This window comes from Hesperophylax consimilis, chromosome 6 (genome assembly GCF_061612785.1).
Source record: "Hesperophylax consimilis isolate HC1 chromosome 6, BYU_Hcon_1.0, whole genome shotgun sequence".
NCBI classification, from domain to species: Eukaryota; Metazoa; Arthropoda; class Insecta; order Trichoptera; family Limnephilidae; genus Hesperophylax; species Hesperophylax consimilis.
Window position 1 is genome coordinate 7,828,891 of NC_142841.1, and position 16,171 is coordinate 7,845,061.

At 34.0% G+C, this 16,171-nt stretch overlaps 2 protein-coding genes across 2 annotated transcripts; one reads left to right on the plus strand and one right to left on the minus strand.

The window, feature by feature from the left end:
• Window positions 1-2,458: 2,458 nt before the first annotated feature.
• On the plus strand, window positions 2,459-8,112 carry Ccdc58 (Coiled-coil domain-containing 58). Its single transcript, XM_089632354.1, has 3 exons — window positions 2,459-2,587; window positions 3,020-3,292; window positions 7,643-8,112. The coding sequence occupies exons 1-3, from the start codon at window positions 2,558-2,560 to the stop codon at window positions 7,742-7,744; spliced, it is 405 nt and encodes a 134-aa protein (XP_089488480.1). The 5' UTR covers window positions 2,459-2,557; the 3' UTR covers window positions 7,745-8,112.
• Window positions 8,113-11,554: 3,442 nt separating this feature from the next.
• LOC149422914 (UPF0389 protein GA21628) lies at window positions 11,555-15,564 on the minus strand. Its single transcript, XM_089632355.1, has 3 exons — window positions 15,431-15,564; window positions 15,139-15,342; window positions 11,555-11,917 (listed from the first exon to the last, which is right to left on the minus strand). Coding segments are annotated over exons 1-3 (405 nt in total). The 5' UTR covers window positions 15,433-15,564; the 3' UTR covers window positions 11,555-11,718.
• Window positions 15,565-16,171: the final 607 nt, after the last annotated feature.

Here is a 16,171-nt window from a genome sequence, read left to right on the forward strand (position 1 = left end):
AAAAAAAATTGTTCTCGTAAATTTACCACATTTATATATAAAATTCTTGCTTTTATTTCAAACGGTTTTTTTCCGCATATTTATATTCATTCGAAGATCGAATACAACTGACCTGATTTGAATAAGTGGAGGGCGAGTGCAGAGGACACACTTAGGAGCGTGCATGGAGCGTGTAAGTGGAGAGCGAGAGAGCGAGAGAGCGAGCACGCCGGTCAAACACGTGCCATTTTAAATTTATAATGCGCCAAGGAAAAACAAGTAGAAGATGTAATATTTAAACGAGAATAATAATTATGTGAAAAAATAAAACGTATCACCAATTCGTGTCTGGAGATGTCAAGCAATAAATCAAAACCTCCATCGATAGTCCAAGCCCTACTTTTTAGCTGGCAATGTAATAGTGTAATCGAGAAATCAGACACTTGTAATTGTTTGTATTGTTTCCTCTTGTTAGCAGTGATACCAGAGAGCTTCGCTAAAAAATATTTAATACCTCGGAATTACCCTTGACAGTAAACTAACTTGGGAAAAGCATATCACTGAAACTCTAAACTCAGCCAATAAAACCCTTGCAGCCCTTTACATCTTGACATGCAAAAGAAATAAGAAATAATCTTAAAAACATAAACTCTTAATATACAAATCGATGATAAGACCAAAATTAACCTACGCAAGCCCAATCTGGGCCCACGCTTAAAAGACCCAAATAAAACGACTATAAATATTTCAAAATAAAGCCATTCGCAGTCCTGGGAGCCCCCAAGTGGATGAGGGTTTTCCAGCTCCACCGGGACTCCGACTCTGAAGTCCCTCTACTTAAAGACCACATCTTAAGTCTCGCGTAATATTTTTATTCGGGCATTCCAACCCATGAAAATGCGTCCATCAATTGTCTCGCCCAGTACGATGTAAATATCAAAACTAAACAGAAAAAAATCACACTTAAAATTTAAATATCCCCCTAACTGCAGCCATGTACCATTACAAATAATTTTTTACAATAATTAAATCAAATATTTTCCAACAACCATAATTTAAACTAATGATGAAAGAGAAAGAGGCCTTTTTGGCCCGGAGCTCTGTATGCCACTATATCAAAAAGTAAAAAAAGAGCTACGAGTTCAGAAGTGGAAGGTCAATCGAAAAAAGAATATGAAATGTTAATACATATTGCTAATGGGTAGTGAATATTATAAAAACGCAAATATATGTAATTGGTTTGCCTATACTTACATATTCTGAAGCCGGTAGTACAATATTGTTTAATTATGTATTTATCTAATAATATGCACATATAACTAATTCATGTTTTTTCTTCTGAAAGATCTTTTCCCCCTGAAAGTTTTTAAATCACTAACTCCAACCTCATTCCATTGTTTTTAAGTAGATTTAAAAAGTAAACAATGAAAGCAAAAGTACCTATACGTCTATTTTATTGCACCCGCAAAAACACTGACAAAAATTATAACTTTTCGTTTTAAAATATCGTTTTTAACCTCTTTATTTTTTTCTCTTGTAACATAAACTAATTATTAATTTATTTGAATATGTTTGCAATTGGTTTAACATTTTGCGATTTCTTTCAAAACGATATCCACAGAATTTGACAACTATGCAAATTACGTCCAGAATGATAAACATAATTTCGCGAGCTAATATTCAACTTCACGATGGCTATCGTTTATCACACAAAAAATTTTCGACTGACACTTTTTCACATCTTCTACCTTAATAATCTTAGGTCGTAGATATATCTATCTCACCGCGGTCATGTACAAAAACACATAAAAAATCATTTTTGTAAGATACTAAGCATACGTCAGACATGATAGTGTTGACCTCTTTTGTCTCTATAGCAAAGAGAAAGATAGGAGATTGGTTTGGGACAAAATTTAAAGTGACCCACGGTAGGCACATACAATAGCTTCTCATTTGGACGCTATATGACGCTGGAACGAATCGAAAAAACGTACGAATCTGCACGAATAAAACAAAATTAATAATCGAGTAGTTTTTGAAATCCTTTTTTATTTTATTTTTAGTATTGCTTAATATTTTTGGGAGGTCATTGACCAAATGATCTTTTTAGAAGAGCCGACACAGAGTGATGCTATTCCTACCGAAATTTCGGTAGATTTACCGATTTCGGCAAAATCTATGCCTTCACAGAAAATTTATCGAAATTTGTAAAATCAACCGATTTTTTTTGAAAACCTACCGAATTCAGTTGAACTCCACCAATATTCATTGCTTGTAGTGATAGTTCTACAAGGGGAGTAGTAAATGAGTGGTTTATTTATGGTAGTGAAGCACTTAAAAGAAAATTAAATACTTTTTCGACAGTTCTCAATTTTCCCATGAAAAAGAATTTCTGCTTGGGCGGCAAGAAATGCCCCGAACTTCTCTCCACTGACACTTTCTCGGATCACGGGTACCAGCATAAATTAAATTATTGTCTGTGACCCTATAGAGTAAACGAAATCCAGCGGCGCTTAACATAATCCGAGAGGTTATGTGTTTAGTACAATAATTTTAATTTATAATAACAGAAACTAATATGGAATGCCAGGACTTTTTGCAATTTCAGGTATGTAGGCTCATTTATAAATATCTCATAGTTTTATTAATTTTGATCGTGGAAATTTTGTTTCAGACATAGCAGGAAACTTGTTCCTTTACTCATCAACTAACGTTAAATAAGATCTTTGCATCTAAATATACTTCTCTAGAGCAGAATTCACTAGAACATAACCTTATCTGTTTGATAATTAGATATTTCGAATCTGAATTGGTATATCCGGTGTTAGAAATCGGATTATACTGTTTTTAAAATAATGATCAAAAGTTAAGTTTACTCTGACCCTCAGGCATTGAAATGCTCGGCTTTCTCGCTAGGGATAATCAGGCTTCTGAGGAAATCATCCAGATATTTTAAAGATTACCTATTCCGCTACTCTCCCAAATGTATTGTATTATTGTCAACGTTTTTAAAAATATCACATTTATGCATCTTTTCTAGGATTTTTTGAACAAAATGCGTACTCTGGACGATAAAATAATTTACGCATTGAACACTTCGATTCCAACAGACTCGTTTAAAAGTCAAGTTGATGCCCCCGCAAAATGTAAGGATCTGTTCTCCCAAATTCAAACGGGCCATGCCCAGAGAGAAATAGCAATAAAGAAATGCATTTTATCTAGTGCTGACAAAGTTAAGATTTTGAAAGATAAAAAAGAACGCTCTAATGATGATATAGAGTTACTAAAACACCTCAAAGCAGAACAAACCAAGGTGAGTTTTATTGTTACAATTTTTCACAGAGTTTCTACATAAAGGTCTGTCAACATGCTCAATCTTACATGTTCAGACAGCAAAACGGTATATAGCACAAACATTAAATTGCTCTAAAACTGTGCAATTCACAAATGGCTTTCATACACTTCAATTGATTGTGACTTTCACAATCTGTTTGCGCGTGCAAGTCGTCATATGTAGACAGACCTTAAAGGTCGACTGCTGATCTGTTGTACATCTTTCTCACTAATGACTCATATAATAGAAAGAGGTGTTACAACGGAGATCTCAGTGGCATAGATGTACACAGCATGGCACGGGTCAGTAAGCAATCGACATAAACCGAGTACTGTAAGACCCTGCGCGGAAAATTATGTTCACTACAGTAATGTAACGGTCTTCAGCGCAGTTCAGTGTGGAACTTTTACAGCATTTGGTTTACGTCGATTGCTTACCGACCCGTGAGACGACAGACTTGGTGATCCTCCAAGTTTTTGTGGCAAAATTTAGCAGGAACTATCAAAAGAAATAAGTCAAACTTGGTTATAATGAGCACGAGGGGACCGACTAAATCTCCTCCTTATAGCTGTTAAGGCGATGCCATACGTAGTAATGCAAAATCATGTGTTTTTGGTTTGAAAATTTGGTCGCCTAGAAATGTTTCAGATGCTTTAATTAAATACGGCGAGTAGAATACATCTTGGCTTTTGAAATAATCGAGTGTATTTTAGATAAGTCTTTTTATAAGCCCAGAAAAAAATTATGTATAAGGCCTATGAAAACTGATTTAAAGTTCAAAATCTCCTACTTACGAACTTATTTTCGGTTATGATTTTATTGTATAATGTGGAAAATTAAGTTATTTATAAAACGATCGAAAAAAAATTAAATACTTGTGCCTGAACATCCACAAAATAAAATAAAAGGCACTTTTTGGCCATGTTTTTTTCTTGCATAAATCAAAACAGGCGGATGGTGTTAAGCGGGAATTTAAACCTTATCGCCATCTACTTAAGGGTTATTATTGATAGCGGCTCAATTTAAAATATTACACGACGTAGTGCATCGCCTTAATCATTACATCCAAATCGGAATTTTAAAAGTCATATGCACCTAACTAAATGCCCCTGCTCTCAATATATTCGCAAATGTGCAGTATCTTTTCAAAATACGAGTGGGTATTACATATTAAAAAAAGCATAATAGAAAAATTCACTTTTATTAACAAAATGTATAATCAATGATTGTTTTAAAGATTTCATGCTTCTCAATTTCCGCCTCAAAACAATCAACGCGTTGTAAGTATCGTCATCACCTGGTTCATGTCTTCCAAGAAAAATATCACTTAATTGTCTATTGATACTAGCTTGTGCGTATCGTACCGCTTGTAAAATCTTGCTCGGGATTGTTATGCTTTTCGGCTGTAAAATTTTACTTGTTACAAACCAGTGATGCACAACGCACGGACCAATTCTTGTAGCTCGCTTTTCAATTTTATATTGCCAACATGGCTAAAGGGAAAAATCAAAATGTTGCTGAGAATATTTTTACACAGTTTGTTTAATTTACGCTGCATCTCCTAAATGAGATGAGATGTAATCCAGTTATATGCCTACTAACACTGTATGCTTGGACATTGGGGTCTAGAGTAATTTTTATAAAAAGTAGCTTCCTTACACGCCGTAGGAAAGTGGTGGTCAACCTCCAATGCATGTCCTAAATGGAAGTAAAGTAAAGTTGAAGAACCGGTTTGCATAATACGAAATTTAAAAAGAAATCAATTGAAACCTTCAATCTTTAATTTCGCTGTCCACCCACTCCCCCATTTGCATAGTGCCTGATGGATAGTAATATTTCACATAGTCACCAATCTTATCCTTATACAGGTAGTGCCATAAATATATAAATCCGTCCTTAACAAAATGGGAAATTCCCGCCAGCCGCTTTGTGTGCCGGGAAACTATACCACCCCTTTTTATTTATTGTTCCTAAAGAATTCTTCCTAATTATATGATTATTTTTCAGACCCAATGACCCATTAGTGTATTCAGAAATTGTGTTGACAAAATTATTTGCACGGTATATCAGTGAATCGATCTCGTTATAACAGCCAACAATTATATGAAGATGAGCCTGAACTAAAATATCGTTATGAAATTGCTCTTTATAGCCGTGAACTCGCTATTGCCGTGATCGCTATAACCAATTTCGTCTGGACTTATACTTCTCACATAAAAAACTTTCTATTGTTATTTAAAAGTACAAAAAATCTGCATTGGGCTATTTACAGTTTCATAAAATTGATTGTTTGATCATGTTAGGCTTTAATCGCTATTTTGACAATGAACTGATATCAAATTTCACCGCAAATGCTTCTTCAAACACCATCAAGATATGACAGGCAGCATATATATTTTTTATCTTTTAATTATTATTGATTTGAATTAAAGCTACAAAATTTACACAGATTTTCTGTTTCTGATTCGAGATTGGAAACATTTTTATACTCATAGTCAAGGCGCTTACGCGCAACGTTAGTTGCAGGCAAAATCGCTAATTGCATCGCTGCATCAAAATCCATTACAGTATAATATGGAGGTGCGCTGTATGTGCTGTGCGCTGTGTATGGATTTTTAAATAGTCGTCGCAAAGTTGCTCATCTGAACCAGAGACCTAGTAACCCTGTATCAATATGACATTGACTAAATACGTCATCTGTGGTTATTAGGCGGCAGTGGCGGCTCCTGACTTTGGAGTGTGATAGAGTTCGATGTTTGAAAAATTCAACATTATTGATGTTACTTAGGACGGGTTGTTTCGGAGAATTTGAACAATTCATCAAATTTCAACGCTCGTTTTCAAGTTCTGTGAAAGATTTTTTCAAGTTCTGTTTTTATTTCAGTTTTGTCAAGTAACTAGCCTACAATGATATAATAACAGAACTTGAATAGGACTTTCACAGAACCCGAAAATGAACGTTGAAATTTGATGAATTGTTCAAATTCTCCGAAACAACCCGTCCTTAGTAAAAAACGATTTTTTTTTTAAATTTGTTTAAAAATCTATAAATATGAATAAGTGTGTGTGTGGATGTATGCGTGTACACGCGTATTTACGCGCTCATACATGCATGTACACTTACACAACCAGAAAAGAGAGTTATGTATTTGATCTTTTCCTGCATAATAGCATGTCTTAGACTTCTAAATTATTTTTTTTTGTTTTTCTTCTATTTTTATTTCTTCTTTATTCTTTTTATCTTTATCTTCTGCTTTCTACTTTAACATTTTTATATTTTCTATTTCCATTATAATTCATTCTAATATAATCTTTCATACTTTAAACATGTATAAATATTTAATTCATATGTTAACACTAGACCTCACATACTAACTATATACCATTGGTCGCCACGAGACAGGCAGTCGCCTAGTGTGGTGATTTAATGTATCACATGTAAGAAAATGTATTATTATATTATCATGTATTCTATAAATAAAAAAAATAAATAAAAATTAAAGATTTTCAGGAAATTTTAGTTTTTTTTTTTATGTACAATATTGTTAACATTTCAAAGTTTTCCAATAATGTTGGCATCACTAGGGGTGGCTTGCCCGTGCTGAGGCCGTGCTTGGCAGGCGTGCTTGGCAGCTTTGGCAGTGCTCTGCAACACTCAAGTAGTACAAAAGTCATGAGCCTGTATCTGTTTGGTCGTGGTATACGTGAGCACAGTCAGCATCGATAAAATAAATTTAGTTTATTGTGGTTACTTCCCAGAGAATTGCCAATGGCACAATGCTGTAACTGCAAAAAATAATACTTCTGTAAAGAAACATTGCATCATAAAATAGTTCTGTCAGGACAACTCTACGAATATGCTGTTTTGCCATTATAGCGCTGTTCCCATGCGGGAGTCTACAGTGCGTATTGTCCTTACATATCGGCAGCTATCCCCGCCGTGTGTTATTGCTATATGCTATATCTCCAAAAAGCTAGTTTTTGATAAATCACTTTAAATCTCTTTGGACATTAATTTTATATCTTCTTACTTGCATTTTTTCAACATTTTAAATGAAGACTCAGTCTACTAACCTTTCACCAAAATTAAAATTGTTACTACTACATATTAGTTTGTGAGGAAAATAACAAAATGTTAAAAAATATATTTATCACGAAACTAGCTTATTGGAGATACAGCATATTGCCTTAATTATGATAACATCACTATTCAAACTTTATCTCCACTCGGGCAAAAGTCACGAATCTCAATACGTATACAATTTGAAGAGATTCTTTAAAGTGCACTATAATAATTACATTGTACTTATTCATGTTTTATTTTTGCAGTTGCGATTATTGCAGTCCGAGTTGAGTGTCGAGGAAGTAATAAAAGAGAGAACTCAAAAAGTGTTCAATGAAAGGTGCAGAAACTTCTTTAGACCCAGTTAGTTTTAGTCAAATAAATTTCCATCAAAACATACTTTAGTAAAGTTTGTGTTCAAACGGCCAGTCTCGTGATGGTTGATGACTTTTTATAGATGTTTATCATATTTTATATTAGATATTGCATAATTATGTAGCTAAATAATAAAATGTATATTGTATCCCATTATTTAATAAACTGTTATATTTTTTCCCTTTGTTAACAACCCCAATGTTAATTTCATTGATTGATTTTTGTCACAACTGAGCAACTAACAAATTAAATATTACAGGGGAGTGACTTTTTTGGTTTTGACTTTTTTCAGATTTTGCTTTTCTCAATATATTTGATTGATTTTTGTCACAACTGAGCAACTAACAAATTAAATATTACACGGTAGTGACTTTTTTGGTTTTGAATTTTTTCAGATTTTGCTTTTCTCAATAAACCTATATTAGATATTAGAATGATAATTCGAAATATAATACACAATTTGGTAAATATAGTTAAAATAGTGACACACTCAATACGTACATTTTATTTTAAAAACACTTTGGTTTGGTTTCTGGAAATGGAAAATAATGCATTTTAGTAACTTTTGTTAAAAAAAAGCTTAATTTGATGTCTTTTCTTCATGCCAGGTTTTAACATTAAGTAATTTTTATTTTATTTATTTAACCCAAACCAAGAACCTATTTTAGGACCATATTTTGGGTTAAATAAGAGAAGAAAAAACTAACTTTAAACTTTCGCGTCAATAACAATGGCCGCCATTTTAATTTTAACGAAATAACTATTAAAATGCATTATTTTCTATTTTTGGAAACTGAAATACTTACGTATGATGTTAATTCGGCACTTTTGTCTCTGAGAAATAAAAACTAGAGTCAAATCACTTAATTGGGACACATCGGTACATACCATTTAAGGGAGATAATTTTTTTTTATTTATTGACCTTTTTTTGGTACTTTTGCTTCAACTTAATGACAATAATTGACAACTTTTGGATTTACGATTATGGAAAATAGTAGTATTTAATATTAATTTCTTGCAAAAATCTGCTAACTGATGCTCTATTTTATCTAACAGTAAGTAAAAAATTTACCCTTTTTTTTAACAGGATTACATATTAATATTACATTTACTTGAGTACTCTCGAATATGCGTTTTAAAATTTAAAAAAAATTTCAATACATAAAAATAATTATGTGCTAACTCACTTTGGGCACAAATATTGTCGCTGTGCGCTTAATACCTCCATTATGAAAACATTTTAATTTAAGAGTGAAATATTTTTTTTTTATTGTGTGCATTTAATAATTATTTATAAATCAATATTATTTGAAGGTCCACTTTCATTTTCCTGCTTCAAAATTAGTTTTTTAACTCTTTTCTCTAATATTATATTTTTTCACATTATTACCCAATCCTGAAAATTTTGGCTCCCCTCTCCCTCCCGTAAGTCTGCCCATCTCAACTATTTGCATGGGCTTTAGAACCAAATTTGTCCTAATTAATCGGAGTGGTATCCCAGATAACCAAAGCTTTCTTTATTTGGTTCCCATCCTTTCACTTTTGTACCAAATAACCCGCTGTCCTGATAAACCGTGTACCAATTAAGCGGAATCGACTGTATATATATATATTTTTTTAAATGTGAAACCATACAAGAGTCCCAACTGCTCCCAACCTTCTGGAGCCAGTGAGACTATGACTGAAGGTAGTGAGGAGGGGAAGCAGATGGGGAAGAGGAATGTGCTGAATTACCTGGCTATTCAGATCTGATCACCAAACATGGCTGGAGCTATTTCAAGCAATGTTTCAATTCTGAATGGTGGTCTTAAGGGTGATACTGAGAGTTTCTTCTTTTTTTTTTGGAGAGGAGAGCTCTTCCTTATTGGGACCTTCAGGGAGCTAACGAGGACGAGGAAAGGAGCGAAGAGACCCTTTTCCCTCGTGGGGCCTTCAGGGAACCGAGGAAGAGTAGACTCCTCCGTCGCGGGGCCTTTAGGGAAGCAAGGAATGGAGAGGAGAGATTAGGCCCTCTTCCCTCGTAGGGCCCTCAGGGAACCAAGTGGGAGCGGACTTTTTCGTTGTAGAGCCTTCAGGGAACCAACGGGGAGTGGACTCTTCCCCCATGGGGCCTTGGGGGAACCAAGGAGGAGTAGAGAGGATAGATGAGATTCTCTTCCCTCGTGGGACCTTTAGGGAACCAAGGAGGAGTGGAGAAGAGAGATGAGGCCATCTCCGTGAACTCTTCCCTTGTGGCGCCTTCATGGAACCAAAGGGGAATGGAGAGGAGAGATGAGGCTCTCTTCCCTTTTGGGGCCTTCAGGGAACCAAGGGGGATTGGAGAGGAGAGATGAGACCTGGGAACACACACCTGGAACCAGAAGACATAGCCACATATCCAATGACAACCCTTGTGAACTTTATAAAAGGGACCGGATGACTGTTAAAGGAATGAGGTTAAATTGGAGATGTAAACCGTCTCCGCTCAATAAAAAAAAAAAAAGAGTTTCTTCCACTCTGGAACGTACTGCAAATATACTATATATTATTTTAAATGAGTAATTTGTGAAATGACAAACTAATCAAATAAAATTTACTCATGCACACCGGGATTTGAACCCGCTACCTCCAGCTTGCTAGTCGAGAGCCTTACCCCTCGACAACGGGGGCGGTCAAATTTATGTATATGAAATTTGCCAAAAAAAAGAGATGTCACTAATTAAAAATTGACATTTTTATTACATAACATTTAATAAATAAAATGCTATCTACATTGGTATTTTCCGTCTTGGTCATCAGCTGGCCTGCAAAATATTTATCATATTTTTTCCAGTTCACATGTGTAAAATGCTGCTTTACTGAAAATTTAAGGGAATGAAAATCTTTCACACAACCTTGATAAATTGGAAACAAATAACTAACTGACCATCACGCCGTTTCCCGCAGGAGTAGGCAGAGAGGACGGACTGCCAAACAACTCGGTCTTGGCACACACTCTTTACATCGTCTCATACATACTCTTCTATTATTCTTGCTCTTGACATGGCCCGACTCTGTCAGCCTTCCCATCTCTCGTAAACATACTACCTAAATACGCAAACTCATCCACCTACTGCAAGTATTCCTCACATTCACAACTATATTGCACATTGTTTTCGTACTCTCTCTTTCAAACACCATGACTTTAGACTTACTTACATTCATCATTAACTCATTCTTCATGCATACTTCGTTCATCCTAGACTGTACATCTTCCATTCTGTTCAATTCAATCAGCACCGCATCATCAGCATACAACAGGCAACATACTTTCAGATTACTCAAATTCGTGCCCAATCCCACCTCTTTCAATTCTCGCATACAATTATCCATGAATAGCTTGAATAACCATGGTGACTTTACGCAGCCTCGTTTAACACCTTTTGTGATATCAAACCAACCCGTAAAACCACCGTTCACCCTAACACATGAAACATTTCCCTCATACAGACGCAATTGCCTGTGTGAGATTCGTTTCCAGTCCATACTTGGACAACACCTTCCATAGCTTTTTCCTGTCGACTCGGTCGTATGCGTATATAAACTAACCGCTATAAATTGGAATATTACTTACGTGAGCACATTTTGACACTGCTTGCCGCGTAGCAAATATTGCAATGCTTTACCTATTTCCATCAACTATCAAAAACTGAATTATCTTCAATTTGTCCGCTCTTTGATTGTTAATTAGCACCAAGTCTGAGTAAGTAAACCAAATGTCAAATAAATCTACAATATTATTACAACCAATCAATATTTGCATAAAAAAAATAATACAAATCTTAGATAGATTTCTACATAAATATATTTTTAATAAATTTGATTTAAAAGGTTTAAAATAAAAATAATGTAAAACTTAATTAAATATTTCAGAGACCTGATGAGGAGCTTTTATCAACAATTATTATTTCTAGTAGTTGTATAATTATTAATCACCGCAATGATGGTTTACTTTTTCTGCGTTTTTTCGTACTCTTCTTTTATTTCTTTGTGCCATTGTTCATTTAGGTTCTCAACGGACCCGCCTGCTGCAGCCTCTTTCTTCCCCAAGTACACCATTGTAATGCATCCTATAATAGTGGCTAGTATCATCCAGTTTGCGTAGCGAATGCGAGCCTTATCCTTTCCCTTCAGCAAAGCTGCATGCCTGAACAAAATTATAAATAAAAATCATTTAAATCATCACCAAATTGCTCACTACATACATATTTCATTTGGTGCTCGGGTAAATGTAGAAAAAAAAATATAACTTGTAATTTCTTAACAAATGCACTGTTTCTATGCAGGAGTCAGCTGTTCTATCTTAGAACACACTCTTCTATTATACTTATACATTCTGTTACATTGCCCATCATTAAATTTGTTTTTCCTTTCCTAAACAAGCTCATTAATGAACATAAATATATATATATACATATTATTAAAATAAATACCAGAATTAAATAATAGCATTTCCAATTACATCCAAATTGTGTTCTCTGCATGTGAACTTTATCTAAATTTCTCTAATAAACAATAAACAGTGTTAATCTAAAGAGACCTCCAGGTAAGTATGGTACTGTATACTGCCTGTAAACTACAGAATATAAATAAATAATAATATATGTACAGTCCAACACAGCATTACTTTCAGTGATCAAAAGCGTTGTACATTTTTGTATTATTGATCGACGAACCGGTGGATGCAATCTGTTGGTCATACATTGTTATAATGGTTTATCTAGTCTATGGTTAATAATAAGATAAGATAATTTTAGAAACATGTTATATATTTGTACAGCGCCCTTAAGGTGATTTGTCACAAAAACGGCGCTATAAAAAATCACCTTAATCTTATTATTATACTGACTTTTAACAGTACCGTCTTTGATTCACTCCAACGGTGAATAGAGAGGATAGAACACTACACACCTCTATCCCGGAACATAGTCTTTCATAGCATCTCTCACACAAGTCTATTAAACTGACTCTAGACATTGCCATCTTTGATTCACTCCTAGAAACAAGTTCAAAATCGTATCCAATCTATTTCCGTGTAATATTTGTCCATGCATTTATCTCCATGTATTGTACTATACGATAACAAGAAAAGAAAATAATCAAAGGTCAATCAAAAATCATACAAACGCCTCGTCTAATGCAGCCATATAACCATGGTTATGCAACGGATCGCGTTTTTTGTTCTTTCAGTGACTTGAATATTATCACAAAAATACATTTCTACATTTACTAAAACATGCAATATATTGAATCCCATGGGCGAAAGAAAAGAGAAATCATCTCATAGTGCTGTAGACCTCCTCCAATAAAATTTCCAAGTCAGCTTTCCCATTTTGTGTGCTTGTTATTCAATTCAAAAGTTAATACGTAACTGAACTCAATTACAATAGATCCCGACAAATGTAACTCTTGCGTATAATAAATGTATTAAACATACATTACAAAATTCGCTGGCAAGCATAGGCAGTGCATTTAAAAATAAATTCAAACTAAATAACTCACCACCCTCGTGCCAACATAGTTGCAATAAATAGTTTACAGTCAGATTTACTGGAGAAATAAGGAAATATTTTGAAAGATACAAGCATACTGAACTCAAATTCATAGAAGAATTTGTTATATTTTATTAAGGGGGGGCTAGGGTTTTAAAATTATTTTTTTTGTATTTTATTTTTATTTTTTAAAATAAATGTTTAACATGTTAAGAATATTGTGTTCAAATTTCAAGTTGATTGGAGCAAAATTGACGAAGTTACGAGTATTTTTATACCTGTCGGATTTTAACCCCTACCCGACCATACGTATAAGCCGAGCAGAGCAGGAAGCTGAGAGACAAACTAAAGAAGGCAGGATTCGTCGTAGACAGGAGCAAAAGGGTGCTTTAGACATCATGGATGATAGCAACATCCTTTATGGACCTGGCATTGATGATTCAGTGTGAGGTAAGCCGATAAAATTTGCTTATAAACGTTTAATACCAGATTTTTTAGTGTTCAAAACTTTAAAGCGTTTTTCCCACAACTCACGTTTTCAAAGTCGGTGCCCGTCATAACTTCAAAACTACTGCACCGATCCTTTTGAAATTTTGAAAACTATTTCTGTACATAATTTACGAGGTAACGCTGGAGAGTTTTTTTTCAAATTTGTTAGTAATTATTATTTTACAATAACAAATTAGCCGATTTTTTTCACTAAAAATAGCGTTTTTCCCTTCAAAGTGTTCCAAAAAAGTGAAAAATTAAAATTTCGAAAAACCCTCCCAGCGTTACCTGGGAAAAACTATTATCTAACGAATGAACTTTAATTTTTTGATTTCAGATGACCCAGCACCGAGTTATGAGGGGCACCGCCATTCTCCTTTTTTTTGAGACACGTCCGAATAATTGCTGCCACTGCCATATTTTTTAATATTTCTCCGTGAAAATTTTATACAACATTCTTAAAATGTCATACTTTACTGTACTATTAGATTTAATAAAGAGATTTTAACTGTGTTGTCACAAAAAATTCACAAAAAAATGCCTTTTTTCGTACGAATTAACCCTAGCCCCCCCTTAACTATGCAAAATATAAATTGTAAAATACAGTTAATTGGGTAATAATTATATTAAATAATGGACCCAGTATTAAAACAAACCTTTGCAATCATCATTTGGCTGATGAAATCTGCACCCAATTTTTGACCCAAATAACCTTCATAAGAAATTTTCTGAAAGAAGAGTTTTTTTGAAAAAAAAAAAAATGCTATCTCACTTCAAATCTGTTGTTATCAATGCAATAATGCAATCATTTATTCATACCAATCTCGCATAACCACTAACAAGCACAAAGCAGATAAAAATGAAACCAACATGCCAACCAATCTGCCAAGAGGTAAAAACTTTATTGTGGATGCTCAATTTGCATTTCTATTATAATATTGTACACTTTATAAGTAGGTAGGTACCTATTTGTTGTAATTTCGTACCTTGATTGTATTTTTCAGAAACAAAATGTACCTTCATTAAGTGATTACTATAATATGTGGTGGCATATTTAACTTTTAAATAATCTATATAAAAAATAACAGATTATTACAAGAGTTAAAATTGAAGCAATCCCGATTCTTTCTAGAAAATGATAAAAGCAATTTTCTTATTGTAATGTGCAGCAACTATATTATTTATTATTCTCAAGTAATGGAATATTGTGCAAATTTGAAAATGAATGTTTTTAAATAGATTTAAAACCAGTGTTTTTGATTACTGAAAACCAAACATACATATCTCGTAAACAAAAAAATTACTGCATTATTAGAAAAAATATTTTGTTTATTGACGCAAGGATAACGTTGTTGGAATTATTTTAAGTTAAATGTGTGTTACTTACGAAACATATTTAGGGACTTCGTCAACGGATTTGTATTTTCCCAGAGCAACTAAATGTTTTTTCTCCCTTTCAGTTACTTCATGCTGCATCTCTATCGAAGACTTGGGAGCCGATCCGGATTGCGCACAAACCTGTATTAGGCTAGGTTTGAAATACTTCCATCTTCCGATAAACCGTACCGGATTTATAATCGCAATAACAGACCTAAATAACAATAATCAGACAACAGTAAAATTAATAAATGCATTTATATTTCACGTTTCTTACGTAATAATTATTTTTAAATACGTACATTTTTTCAAGTCGTTAACACCCTCGGTTTTCTCACTTGTTTATCACTCGATCTGTTTGTTCTGTCAAGTCAAGAAGAAAACTCATAGATATACCACTCACAAGATTCAGTCCAGAAAACTATTCAGAAATAACCGAAAGCGGTCTATAGCGGTCACCAGTGTTGCCAACTCGATTTTCTAAATAAACGAGACGTCACCGGAAAAGGAGCTAAAAAAGCTAAAACCTTGTATAGCCTAAGTTGGGACCGAAAATTCACCCAAGGGGAGGTTATTTTTGTGTTTTAATCTTGTTTTTATACCTCAGAATTTATCTAGCCGTGACCTCCAGGAAAGGAAAATAATTTCTCTGGCCATCGCAACATAGGCTATACAAGGTTTTGGCTCTAATTTAGCTCCTTTTCGGGTGACGTCTGGCATTGTTTTGAAAATCGAGCTGGAAACACTGGTTGCGGCTAAAAAAATTCTTAGACAAGATTTCAACAAAAAATAACGATCCCTAAAGAAATAACTTTTAAATTCTCATTTTTAGTTGATCAGTTTTGTATAAACAAGGAGCTAGATTATCTGAAAAAAACGAGCTAAGAAGCTACATAGCTTTTTTTGGAGTGACGGCCTCAATTTAGATCTAAATCTAGCTTTAAGAGAGCTGATTTGGCAACACTGGCGATCACTAATGTTTTTGACAGTAGATTCCGTTAGTGCTGCCATTTTCCAAAAATTAAAAACCCTGTTTCAGACAC